This window comes from Stegostoma tigrinum, chromosome 37 (assembly GCF_030684315.1).
Source record: "Stegostoma tigrinum isolate sSteTig4 chromosome 37, sSteTig4.hap1, whole genome shotgun sequence".
Classification (NCBI taxonomy): Eukaryota; Metazoa; Chordata; class Chondrichthyes; order Orectolobiformes; family Stegostomatidae; genus Stegostoma; species Stegostoma tigrinum.
In genome coordinates this window covers 16,675,172-16,689,605 of record NC_081390.1, presented here as the reverse complement: position 1 = coordinate 16,689,605, position 14,434 = coordinate 16,675,172, and the positions used below count along the sequence as shown (strand labels likewise).

Here is a 14,434-nt window from a genome sequence, read left to right as displayed (position 1 = left end):
TTGTGAGAGGCCTTCAGTTAGCTGGAACGGAGGATGGAAGCCTTCCAATGTTTTCACTTCTGTATTGGATGCAGCATGTGTCAGCTTGAATGCCTTCATGGAAAGGATGGTGGCTGCCTTGGAGACCCAAGCTCAGCAGAACACTGGATGACTGCTGGCTGTGCAGTCAGATATCAGCTGTAGTAAATTTTCAGTCAGATCCAGTTAAGTCATACCCATGTGAGAGATGAGCAGTTTCTTCATACCTTCAAAGGTTGCAAGAAATGGCAGTTGCCAAGCATTGCTCATCTTTCTGTAAGCTAGCAACTATTTGACTGTAGATAGCCTCCAAATGTCATGGATCCTTGAGCCGTAACATTGTGCACTACAGCCAAAACATTGAATTAATAAGAACAACACTGAAGCAAACACAATGTCCACAGAATGTGCTTGTGGGTAGCCTAACACATCAGTCCACATTTGCACCCATCTTATGGGTGAGAATATGGAATCACTAATGATTCCAATCATCTCTGAAGAAAAACATTGATCTTACATGTGTGCTTTTCAAGGGATTGAACTGATGTTCCAAGCTGGTAGCTGTACAGTGGACAGCTCATAGTGCAGCCACCTGCCATGAAAAGCCGCACAAGCACTACCTCTTGCAGGTTCAATTCTATCAAGGGGCACATTCAAGCATTTCTGGGCATCTTAACAGTTTACACACACTGTCTGAAACATTGAAAAATAATGTAAAGCAGCATTCTCAGGACTTTTGTCAACCTGGTGACTATCATGTTGGATGGCACTACACATTATGCAGATGTCATACACTCACAGATAATTCAAGCACTACCTGATGTTGACGCCAAGCAATGTAAGTCCATATTCTTATTGTCGTTTCTTTCCCTAATTCATGTCAACAAGTAGATAATTTGAAGTGGGGTCATCTGAAGATACTGTACATATTAACATAGATAATTAAACATAGAAGATCAAGAACTGTAAGTATCAGGTCCACATGTGCATTGTACCCCAGCAGAGGCTGCTTGCCAGTTCAGCAATATATTTACAATGAGAGAAGGTCGAAACTTGGCGCTGCTATCTTGGAAGCAGGTGGCTGTTAGTAGTCTCCAGCTTTTTGGGCTCTGCAATGCATTGCTCCATCCTGCTGTCTTGGATGGCCCTTCTAGTTAATGTCTTCATTGTCTGTTTCATCTTCATTCTCAGAAGATTGTTATTGATCCCACATTTCATCTGCATCCAAGGTGACACTTCACTTTTGTATGCCGGGTGTTGCTCCTGGCATATCTTCCCTAACTCTTCATTGAATCAGGGTTGATCTTTCAGCCACCTGCCACAGACCCAGTCCAGCAGGACTGTACCAATTCAGTTAGTAGTGGTGTTACTGAGCCACTCGATAATGGACATTGAAATCTCCCAACCAGATTACATTTTGCAGCCTTGCCACCCTCAGTGCTCTCTCCAGATAGATGAGTACAATGCTTGTTAAACACTATCAGGCCATGGGAGGAAGGTTTCTCTGGCCATGTTTAACCTCATGCTATGAGACTTCAGGAGTCAGTGTGGAGGACTCCCAATGCAGCTCATTTTATACTTTATACTACTGCCTGCTGTCCCGGTTAGGCTCTTTACAACACTGTATATTTACAATTTACTATCAAAACTTGTAACTCTGGGCATTCCTATGCTTTTGTTGGTTCTGCACCTCCTCTTGCCCACTACTCAGCTTCAACAGCCCCAGACCTCTCTCTTTTACTATGAAGTCCCACCCTAAAGTCTGTAATTCCCTCACTCTCAATAACCATTCTCTCAGTGACCCAGTGCAGTCAGCCGATCTCCATGCTTGATGTGCCCTACCTTTTGTCTGACTATTTGGCCACATCTCACTTCCTGGGCTGATTTGGCAAGACATCCCCAACCAACTTCAGTACAGCCCCACGCTGATGTTACAGCTGCATCCTGAATAACAAACATGTAATCCTTGGACTTCATGAATTTGATCTCAGGAATGATTGTGGCCAAAGGGAATTAATTCCCAGACTCGTTTAGGATCAAGTGCCTGACAGATCATGGCCAGTACCTTGCACGGTAATCTGATGAACCCCTTGACTGATTATGGCAATATCACATAATTGACTGTAGTCTCCCTTCATCACGCTCAGCAGTCTTCTCCTTTGACCACGCATTGCCATTTATTTGAAGTACATGCAGTGTGTTTGCCATGTAAACTACTGGCACATTCTGCACCTCTGACATTGATAGAGCCTGCTGCCATACAGCGACATGTCCACTTCCCCTTCTGACTAATGCATTTACTCTTTAGTACTCCCACTTACTCTTCAAGCAACACAGGCTGGCAGCTTGTCACTCATTATTTGACCTTATGCACTAAATAAAAAGCAAGCTGTACAACAGACACCAGCAGGTTGTCACTCATTATTTAACCTAGTGTGCTAAATAAAAATCAAGCTAAACCACAGAGGCTGGCAGCTTCTACATAAGTGTTAAAAAGTAAATTAAGACCAATAAAATCCCTGTCTCACAGTCAGTCCAAGACTATTCTGTCTAGATTCATGGGATACCTGGCTGTCCCTTAGTGCAAGTGACCTGACAGAAGCATGCAACTCCTAAGTGTCCCTCCACTCCAGTGTAGAGTGTTGAAGTCCTGAAGTGGTGTCTGAGTTGATTTGAGAGCAGACATAGTTACGTGGTGAGATTAGTGCTTTGCTGACGCCAAATTGCATGGACGAAGGGTCAAAGAGAATAGTGACTGGAGAACAAGCAGGGGTTTTGTGCAGAAAGAGCAGGTACAGCCACAGACATTCCATGATCTGCCACAGAGGCAGATAGACATTTCATCAGGTATTCACTCTGTTTTAGAACAGAAATTGCTGGTGAAACTCAGCAATTCTGGTAACCATTGTGGGAAGAGAGCAGAGTTAACATCTTGAGTACAGTGACACTTCGTCAGAACTGTTAGCCGCTAGGAAAACCTGGAATTTATGCTGAAGGTGAAATTGGTGGGGGAGGTCAGGGGAGTGGGGAGAGATGTGAGTAGATAAATGGAGATGGAGCCATGAGGAACAATGATATGAAAGAGGTAGATAAACAAGGAGTTAAGGATAGTAGGGCAGAACAGAATTGGAGAGAATGGGAGACAGAATGGACGAGCTATACTGAAAGCAACCCTACAATGTGATAATAGGCCTAGGAGTAGATGAAAATGGATGGTTGCGCTAAAAGCGGCTGATGTCATAGAAGGACCGAATGTGGGTAGATGAAAAACGTGGAAGGATAGAATCAGGCTGTGAAGCTGTTGAATTTGATGTTAGGTTTGAGAGCTGCAAGGTCCCTAAGTGGGCAATGAGAAGCTGTTCTTCGAGCGTGCGCTGAGTTCACTGGAAACACAGTCTGGGCAATTATTTTGCATTCTGTCTGCAAAGTGACCCTGAGCCTCCAGCTGCCTGTCACTTCAACAGACTGCTATATTCCCACTGCAGCAGGCCTGCAACAGAAATGTAAGAATGGTAATATTCCACTCTTTGTCAAAAAGTGATTCAAAGGATGATCTGAAAGATGTAATGAGTTGGCCTATAAATGCAAGTTTTATTTGTTTCTTTTTCCTCCTACTGTAGAGATATTCACTGATAATTTGTCATAATCCAAAGATAACAGCTGTCCTTGATGCAGCTTCACTGTCCTGTACTGCTGTAGTTCGGGAGGATTTCAAAGAGAAGTGGGAAAGATTATTTCCAACTTGAGTTGTAATGAATAAAATCCAAGAGAATGGTGGACGCTGTAAATCAAAAACAAAAACAGAAATCGCTGGTAAAGCTCAGCAGGTGTGGCAGAATCTGTGGAGAGAAATCAGAGTTATTGTTTTGTGTTGAATGACCCTTCCTCAGAGCTGAGTTCTGCTGAGCTTTTCCAGTAATTTCTGTTTTTGTTTTGAGTTGTAATGAATGACTCTGAATTGAAGTAGTTTTCACAAGAGATGGGAAAGTTGAGAGAAATTGTTATCTCACTTGTTAAAAAGACATGATGATGTGAATAGGTTAATTAACTTGGACTAGAATCACAGAAAAAACTACACCTTTACTTGAACAATTTGTATCCAGAATCATCAGATGTGAGTGAGTCAAGATACAAACATAATATTTGTGCCAAGTATTCAAGTGTGAAATATATGATTACTGTTGGCTCTGTCCTGGGAAAACTTAGAATATTAGAGACAGAGAGCAACCTGGTATGTTTGTTTACTTGTTGAACACCTTTGTAGTGTGTTGGACAAAATAATTCCTCAATACTAAGTAAATTTCATTAATCGCTGTTCAGCTTCTGCCTCTTCTCCCCATGCAAAAAGCCTTGCCTTTTTTTTTGTTATCTGATAATGTGTTAAATGCGAATTGCTGTTACAATACCATGAAAAAACGATAAACTAGATAAATGTTTAACATGCTTTCATTAATTTTTAGAAGAGAGTTCAGGAGCAGAGGTATTACTCATTTTTGACTTGAAATATTCACTCCACTTCTCCTGTCTGCAAATGCTGCCAGACCTGCCTTTCTTTTATATTAGCACAGTTATACAGAGCTTTCTCTTACAAGCAGTTGCAAGTATTAATATTCACTAGAGTTATTCAGTTGCCTTCTAAAACTTAGTATGTAATTTTTAACTTGACCGTTTTTCAGGCTGGCTTATCAATTGATTTAATTAGAATCCAGATGACCAATGTTATTTGTTTATCCAGATCCCCTAATAATTACAGGAGTAGGTTTGAAATTCTATAGCTTTTTAGAATAATAGGTAGGATTTTGGGTGAAGAATTTACATATATTTATGACCAGGTATTTGGTGTTCACATCAAGTTTCAATCACTTAAAATAGATGTATTCTTTTCTACATAGGTATGTTGGACGTGACCCTTCAGCAGCCCCAGCCACAGGTAATAAGAACACTCACCTCACAGAGCTGCAGGACATGTTGGACGTGTCTTTTAATCTTCAAGCTTTTGAGGACTTGACATTTTAGACTGTATGGACACACAGTTGGCTGTCAATCTAGTGAGATGCACTTCTTAAACTGCTGAGAAATACCACCCAAACGATCTGTTCATTTCTCATGTTTTCCCCATCTCTATCATTTATCACATAAATAAGGTCTTATGTATGTTTTTTGATGGGTTTGTTTACAAGTAAACTGGCTATTTTAGACGCTATTTTTCAGGCAGTAATGCTCAAATAAAATGTGAACATGCAAGTTGAGAATGATAAGAAAAATATACTGTTCAGTCATTTTATGCATTATAATCACTTTTGTTCAGGCAAGGTTTAAAAAAAATGTACTGAGGTGCTTCTTCAGTTTTCCCCCTTTATTATTTTGCAAAGCGTACATTTTTGTGGTACTTAATGTAATAAAGCATTTTAATATGACTGCTCGGTTTTCTTGTCAAATAAAGTACATTTAATTGCGTTTGTGATTAAGAAAGAAAAAAGACACTTCATAAATTGTCGATTCATGATGAACAAAAGTCAATTACAGTAGTTAGTTCCTCACTAAATACCATGACAGGGACAGTTAGAAAACACTCAGTGAATCACAATTAGAACATTAGTCAATACACAATGAGAAGCACTGACTTGATGTGTAATCCTATAGGTTCCTAACTTTTGTTATTGATTTTATTAATCTATAAGCAAAAGAAGTATTTTCTCCTGAGAGGGATGAGAATTTTTAGGAAAAATAGGGCAGGAAAATTTACACTACACCAGTCTGTAAAGGATTATTTCTGTAGAAGATAATCATCCTACACCATGTCCCTACTCACTACCACCCCAGCCAGCCAGGAAATAGATTGGCACCATGCAGTAAGCTTTCAGGATTCAGCTTTCACCAGTAGAAATGTATATTGAGAGAATATCATTCCCTGAAATTGTGAATTAATGTTTGTTCTGCAAATGAGGTTCATCTGACATATAGTAAAATCAAAAATATTCAAGATCGCCTTTGCTTATGGAAGAAATTCAGTATTAGATTTTTCACTAGCCAACTTTCTATTTAATTTTTTTTATACAAAACTGTTTGAATAAGCTTTTTTCCTGTCAAAAAAGGTCAAAATAGCAATAGAAAATGGCTGATAGAAAATAGAAAATTTCTGCTCATTTCACCAGTGAGGCACTGATATTGTCTCATTAATATACAAAATATCTTGGACTTGTATTTAAACTTGGTTAAACCATGTAATGTGTAAATCTGGGAACTTAATTTCTAAAGTCATTAGAACACATTTGAACTATTATGTTTTGAGATTCAACCCAAATTGAAGTACTTGGAGAGGCGAATTCGAGAACCTGCATGTAGATCCATCATTTTTCCTCTTGTTATTGTGGCTGTGATGATACTATGGCTTTAAAAGATGTATTTTGTCCTGTTTGTTTTGTGAAGAAAGGTTGAGACTGAGGTATTAAGTAGTCTGCTCAAAGCCAATAAAGTAAACAGCTTATGATGCCCTGGGGTTGAAGCAATAGAGGATGGAGGGTTGTTTTATGGACTGAAGGCCTGTGACCAGCGGTGTTCCACAGGGATTGGTGTTGGGCCCATTTTTTCCTCATTTATGTGAGGAATTGCGTTGTAATAAACAACAAAGCAAAGACTTACACGATTAAAAGTAGGACCTTGGGTCCTGATATAGAACAGAGAGACCTCAAGGTTCAGATACATGATTCTTTGAGGTTTGCATATGTATCAGTAGGGTGGTTAAAGAAGGTGTTTAGCATGCTTGCCTTCATTACTTAGACCATTGAGTAAAGCAGTTGGGACATTATGTTGATGTTGTACAGGACATTGGTGAGGCCTCTTCTGAAGTACTGCATCCAGTTCTAGTCTCCCCATTACTGGAAGGATATTATTAAGCTAGAGAAGGTTCAGAAGAGATCTATCAGGATGTTGCTGGAAATGGAGAGTTTGAGTTATAAAGAGAGGCTTGATAGGCTGGGACTTGTTTTACAGGAGCATAGGAGGTTAAGAGGTGACCTTATAGAGGTTTATGAAATAATGAGGGGTAGAGATAAGGTGAATGGCAGGTTTTTTTTCCCCTAGGGCACGTGATTTCAAAATTAGGGGTCATATTTTTAAGGTGAGAGAAGACAGATTTTTAAAAAATATGAGGAGTAATTTTTTACACAGTGAGTGGTTCATGAATAGAATGAACTTCAAGAGGAAATGGTGGATGTGGGTACAGTTACAATATGTAAGGACATTTAGATAAGTAGGTGAATAAGAAAGGTTTGAAGAGATAGCGGCCAGGCACAGGCAGGTGGGGCTAGTTTAGAATTATGGTCAGCATGGATCGATTAGACTGAAGGGTCTGTTTCCATGCTGTGTGACTCTGATTCTATAACAATAGAAGCAGCCTGAATGGGTGGGATCAAGCTTACACAGAACCAGAATTTTTAGTTTTAGCTTTTTGCAGTTGCTGGAGTCTTGAAGCTGGATATGGAAGGTCTTATTCCTCTCTCTGTTGAAACTAAAAGCTGAGGTTCTCTTCCTACTGCTAGAATTGTACATGCGACAATCTATTTTATTGAATTTGTCTTTGCCAAGGTTGTGTTTATGGGAAGTTACTATACTGGAACAGTTAATTAGCAGTAGTTATTTTGCTAAGCATTTTGATAGAGTTCCAGTTAAGCCAATTCTTTTTATTTTGTCTGTATTTTAACTTGTGTAAAAATAAAATGTATTTTGCTTACAGTTGAGTAGTTTGACCAATGGAATTGCATTTGTAATGCAACGCCTTACACTTAACTTGAAAATAAGAAAAAGTTAGAATCTAGACTATCTTTTTAATGTATTTTGAGGGGTCTGGTCTGGTTCATAACAAACTGGGAGCTCTTGTCAGGATCATTGGACACAGAGGCAGTGAGCGATGAGTCTTGATGTCTTTTATTTTGGGTGTTGCATTCAGTTGCTTTAAATGAAGTGTGCCTTGTATAATAATGGCTATGTGATTACTGAGAGTTGCCTGGGGATGGAAGAAGTCAGTTTGGGTGTTTTTCCGAAAGTGAGCAAGGCAAAGCTTTTGGAATTGGCAGACCAGCTGGAGCTGGGGTTGCCTTTGTCCATGTGAAAGTGGAGGTAATTACAGCAATAGCTCGGTATTTACAGTTCTGTGAAATACTACCAGAGTCATTGGAAATGGCTAAAATTCAATTGTAAATGAAGCAGCTTGAACATGAAAGTGGAAGAAAAGCAGAAAGAGAGAATAGCTCTAGCAGAGGAAAAAGGAAAGGAAAGGAAGGCCCGAACAGAAGAAAGGGAGAAAGCGAGTTTTTGAACTTTGCAGGTTGGAACTGAAAACTCAAAGTCAACTCAAAATGGTGGAGGTAGAGCCAAACGCAGGAGTTGTGATGAGGACAGTGATGGAGAGAATCCTATTGTAGCCTAAAGTCTGATGGGGATCTGTTTTAATATGACCAAGCGTTGCATAAATTCGATGAGAAGGATGTAGAAGTCTTTTTCATTTCATTTGAGAAAGTGGCTATTAAATGAATGACAGATGACCATGTGGGTTTGTTGATCCAAATGAAATTGGTAGGTAGAGTTAGTAAGATAATTGCCCCAATATCAAAGGAGATACCTGGAAATATGATGAGGTGAAAAAAGCCATCTTAATGGCATATGAGTTAGTACTAAAAGCCTACAGACAATGTTTTAGGAATCTAAGGAGGGAACCTGGTCAAATGAACACAGCGTTTGAAAGAATTAAACAAAGTAATTTCAAAAAGTGGATAAGGGCATTGAAAATACATCAAACTTATGGCCGTCTTAGAGACTTGATTATTTTGGAGGAATTCAAAAATTTACTTCCGGAGTAGTGCAAACTGCAAGATTAGCAGTGGAAATGGCAGATGACAATGCATTGGTTCATAAATCAAAGTTTGGCTTCTGACACCAATTTTAACCTGTGTGGAAAAGAAATTGAGAAAAGACAAATCCTCAACTGAGAAGGGAAAGGGAGATCTTGTTGCAGATTGGTAAAAACAGTTTACCACAGGGTAGAATTGAAACCGATTAGAAAGAGAAGTCAAAAAACTCAGGTGTTTTCACTGTAATAAAGTAGGCCGCATGAAGCCACGATGTTGTTGGTTTAGAATACTGGGAAGACAGATGTCAGGAAACTGGATATGGCAGTGAGTTTTGTTGAAGTAGTAAAGGAAAGCACAATGGAAGCTCAAAAGCTGACGTTTCGGGCCTAGACCCTTCATCAGAGAGGGGGATGGGGAGAGGGTTCTGAAATAAACAGGGAGAGAGAAACAGGCCAACCGAAGAAGGATAGAGGAGAAGATAGGTGGAGAGGAGACTATAGGTGGGGAGGGGATAGATCGGTCTGGGGAGGACAGATAGGTCAAGGAGGCAGGATGAGGTTAGTAGTTGGGAAATGGAGGTGCGGCTTGAGGTGGGAGGAGGGGATAGGTGAGAGGAAGAACAGGTTACGGAGGCAGGGAAGAGCTGGGCTGGTTTTGTGATGCAGTGGGGGAAGGGGAGATTTTGAAGCTGGTGAAGTCCACGTTGATACCATTGGGTTGCAGGGTGCTCAAGCAGAATATGAGTTGCTGTTCCTGCAACCTTCGGGTAGCATCATTGTGGCACCGCAGGAGGCCCAGGATGGACATGTCGTCTAAGGAATGGGAGGAGACGTTAAAATGGTTTGCGACTGGGAGGTGCAGTTGTTTGTTGCGAACTGAGCGGAGGTGTTCTGCAAAGCGTTCTCCGTTAGTTTCACCAATGTAGAGGAAGCCATAACGGGTACATTGGATAGAGTATACCACATTGGCAGATGTGCAGGTGAACATCTGCTTAATATGGAAAATCATCTTGGGGCCTGGGATGGGGTGAGGGAGGAGGTGTGGGGGCAAGTGTAGCACTTCCTGCGGTTGCAGGGGAAGGTGCCGGGTGTGGTGGGGTTGGAGGGGTGTGTGGGGCGGACAAGGGAGTCACGGAAAGAGTGGTCTCTCCGGAAGGCAGACAAGGGTGGGGATGGAAAAATGTCTTGGGTGGTGGGGTCGGATTATAGATGGCGGAAGTGACGGAGGATCCAGCCCCACACTTTGTTATCTTGGATTCTCCAGCATCTGCAGTTCCCATTATTTCTGATCACAACCTGGTGAGCGGTTGGTTTAGAAGAAAGTGCCAGATCTCTTCAAATAATTTACTTGTCATGATAAAGGTTTACCCATGTATTCCAGGAGAAGTAGGCAAAGAAATTAAGATTTTAATAGGTGTGGGAGCAAGTCAATTTTTGATGGTGTTTGATGAATTGATATGTAATTCACAAGGAGTGTTGCCAGAAACGCAGTGTTCCATTCTGTAAAGTGAGGTTGAAGAGTCTGGTGAGAAGTACTGGTAGGAGTAGTAGAGAAATTTTTGGTTACAGAAATACAGTTTGTCCTTCGTAATGACACAGCTGGGAGTGATGCTTACTGTGGTTGAAAGTACAGTTAAAATCAGACAACTGAGGTGTAACAGAAAAAATATCCAGGGATTTTTCCTGACTATGATAACAAGGTCACCTAGCCACAGGTGGAAACATGAGGAAAAATCAGAGTAAAGATAAGGGCATTGAAGTTCACTTACCAGAAACTACGTTTGATTAAATAGTAGACAAAAAAACAAGAACAAGTGGAGGACAAAGTGGATATTTTTAGTTCAGAGAAGTTGGCTGAATTACAACAGAAAGATGAATAACTAAAGCAGTTGTATCAAAATGCATTCACTGAAGAAGAATTTGGGTGTATCCCAGAATGTTACTATCTTTCAACCGATGTCTTGATGAGGAAATAGAGACCTTCAAGTGTTCAGACAGATGAGAACTAGGCAGAAATTCGTCAAGTTCTATTACTAGTTGGTTATAGGAATGAGGTGTAGTGGGTAGCACATGAATTACCAGTAGAAAGTCATTCAAGAGTAAGGAAAACTCCAACCAAAAAATAAGAACATTTTTATTGGCCAGGAATGCATAAGGTTGTGGTTGAATTTTGCCGAACATGTTACACATATCAGGTAATTGGAAAACCTCAGGCAGTGATATAGCCAGCACCCTTAATATCATTTATACTTTTGCAATGAGGGATGCACCTAATGAATCAACTAAATTCAGTCAATTTAAATTGGTTTTTGGATGTGAGATGAGAGGACCATTAAAATTTTTGAAGGAGAAATTGATGAGTCAGAGTTCAGAGACCACATGTTTGGACTGTGTGTCAAATTTTAGAGAAAGATTAAATAGAGCAGGCGAGTTGGCTAGACAGCATTTGAAAGTAGTTCAGCATGTGATGAAACAAGAAGCAGAAAAGAAATCACAAATTTGCAATTTTACTAGTGGGGATAAAGTGTTGGTGTTATTTCCAGTGTTAGGTAAATAAGGCAAGGTTTAGTGGACCTTATCAAATCAAAAGGAAATTGGGTGAGGTGAACTGTTTGGTAAGAACACCAGATAGAAAGAAATCTCTCAGTTTGTCATGTGAATATACTCAAAAGGTATTTTGATGGGGAAGGAAAGCAAAAGGAGAATGTGTTACTTGTTACAACTCAGAGTAAAGAAATAAGTTCAGATGATTCTGAATTGGGCATTCCTCAGAAAAAATTGGATAATGAGGAAGTTCTCAAAAAATAGGATAAAATGTTGAGTTACCTTTCAGAGGAAAATCAAAATGACCTAGTACAATCATGGGCAACAGGGTGGCTCAGTGGTTAGCTGCCTCACAGCGCCAGGGACTTGGGTTCAATTTCACCCTCAGGCAACTGTCTGTGTGGAGTTTGCACATTCTCCCCGTGTCTGCGTGGGTTTCCTTCAGGTGCTCCGGTTTCTTCCCACAGTCCAAAGATGTGCAAGCTAGGTCCATTGGCCATGCTAAATTGCCTGTAGCGCTCAAGGGTGTATAGATTAGGCAAGTTGGACTTGCTCAGATGATACTGGCAAGTACCTTTATCTGAAAGTGTGAAGGAAATTTCAGCTTTTGTGACACTGAGTGGATTGTACCAGTTTAAAGTCATGCCATTTGAATGAAAACTGCACCAGCCACACTTTAAAGACTAAACAATAAAATAATTTACCCAGTTGTGTGGTGCACATCAACGATCTAATGATTTTTGGTCACACACGGATGGAACATTTGGAGAAACTATCAGAATTGTTTGATGGACTTCAAGAGGTTGGTTTGTGATAAACAAAGTCTACGCCACATTCCTGGGCCAAGTCATTGGACATGGACAAATGGCATGCAGGATTGAAAATAAAGATTACTGGAGAGTTTCCTGTACCATTGTCAAAGAGGGAGGTACTATGATTCTTGGGACTGAATGGTTTTTATCAGAAGTTTGTACCAAACTTTAGCGGTTGCTCCACTGACTGACTTGTTGAAGAAGTGCAGAAAATATCAGTGGATGGAGGAATGTCAGAAGGCATTTGACAGCCTGAAATCTGTGTAAATCATAAACCCCAGTGTTAGCTACACCTAATTGCCCACAGCCATTCAAGGTGGCTATTTATGTGAGTGATGTGTGTGCCAATGATGTACTCTTGCAAGAAGACAATGAGAAGATAGAAAGACCTATTGGCCATTTTTCCAAAGAAAAATCATTGACAGAAATATTCCACAATTGAGAGGGAGACCTTGAGTTTAGTGTTGGTGTTGCCACATTTCAACATTTATATTGATGTGTCTAAGACAATTGTATATGCTGTTCATAAGTCCTTAAAGTTTTTGAGAAAATTTGAGGCTAAAAATTCCAGACTATTTAGGTGGTGCTTTTTATTGGAGCCATTCAATTTGAAAATTATACACTTGTCAGGACAAGAGAACATAATTGCTGATGCATTTTCATGACTTTGATGAAGGATGACAGAGGCATTCAGTATAAGGAAAAGAAAACTGAAATGGACTGTGATAGCGAATGTTTGTATGCTCGTATTCAATGTCATGCCTATATATATTATAGTGTACTAGTAACATAAGGCTTAGGTTTTTAAAAATGAAGCCGCCTTTAAGAGGGAGGTGCAACGATACTATGGTTTTAAGAGGTGTATTTTGTCATGTGTTTTTTTAATGAAGGAAGGCTAAATCAGAAGGGCAATAAACTGCTTGTGAGGCCTTGGATTAGTTTTTAAAATTGGAACAATAGAAGCAGTCTGAATGGGTGGTGGGTCAAGCTCTCACAGAAACAGGATTTTCAGGTTCAGCTCTTAGCAGTTACTGGAGTCTTGAAGCTGTATGTGGAAGGCCTTATTCCTCTCTCTGTTACAGCTAAAAGCTGGGGTTCTCTTCTGAATTCCCTGCTGGAATTGCATGTGAGACCATCTATTTTACTGAACTTGTTTTTGTCAAGGGTGTGTTTATGGGAGTGTTAATTAGCAGTAGTCAATTTGTATATGTTATTTTGCTCAGCATTTTGATAGAGTTACAGTTGAGCCAGTTCTTTTTATTTGGTCAGTATTTTAACTAGTATATAAAAAAAAATGTGTTGTGCTTAAAGTCGAGTAGTTGGACCTATTGAATTGCATCTAGAACACAACACCTTACACAACCTTTAAAATAAGAAAAAGTAGGGTTTAGGCTATCTTCTTAATATATTTTGAGAGGGTTTGGTTTGGTACATAACACAGCAGAAAGTGTAACTTACTTCAGATCCAGAATTCACTTCTATATTATAACTTAATGGTCTCAACTTCTAATGTCACCCTTGACTGACATTGACTGTCTTCAAACCATAAGTCATTGTTTTCTGTTTAAATTATCATGGAGCTTTTGTCAAAATTAGATGCTTAATCTCGTAGGGGAGGTCAAAACAATCTCTACGCAGAGCTATCCAATCTCCTTAATGTGAAGGTCCCTTTCACTGCGATGGAGCAATGTTCCCCGATTTAATGGCGTTAGTGCATTTGTAAAATTGGCACTTAAGTCATATAAATTTATATCCTTCATTTTAAATTTAATGCAAAATAAAGTGTGATAAAAAGGACATTATGATATTCTTCTTGTTCGCTAACTTTCACAAAAAGGAAGTTGATGCAAATTCAAAGCTATTAAGAGTGAGAAGTTAACGTGAATGCATAGAAACAGGGGTAATGAAGAATTAGTGGTGACACATCAAAGTAGAAATGACAAATGCTAAACATTGATGGCCAAATCTGTGTGTAGGAGTCAAAGGAACAACTGATGAGGAATTATTTGCATCAGATGCGTCGTGACATGCAAAATCTGCAGTATAATTGCCTGAGTGCAAGGGATTTTGATAGTATTTCTTGCCATTGTTGTAAACATACAGTCTGTCACATCTGCTTATGTAGAGCAGTTGATCAATTTTATTTTCCTCATTAGTTAAGTACAAAAAAATCCATTTTCTCCTTTCCAGTTGATCACTTTAAAATTTCATT

The 14,434-nt window shown here is 39.7% G+C and overlaps 1 protein-coding gene across 3 annotated transcripts in view; it reads left to right on the top strand.

Moving 5' to 3' along the window:
- Positions 1–7,628, top strand: part of ogdhl (oxoglutarate dehydrogenase L) — a 134,471-nt gene extending 126,843 nt beyond the window's left edge. For all 3 annotated transcript variants that reach the window (XM_048563542.2, XM_048563543.2, XM_048563544.2), the window contains exon 23: positions 4,911–7,628. In XM_048563542.2, the coding sequence (XP_048419499.1) occupies positions 4,911–5,034 (124 nt within the window). In that variant the 3' untranslated portion in view covers positions 5,035–7,628. The remainder of the gene's footprint in view (positions 1–4,910) is intronic.
- Positions 7,629–14,434: the final 6,806 nt, after the last annotated feature.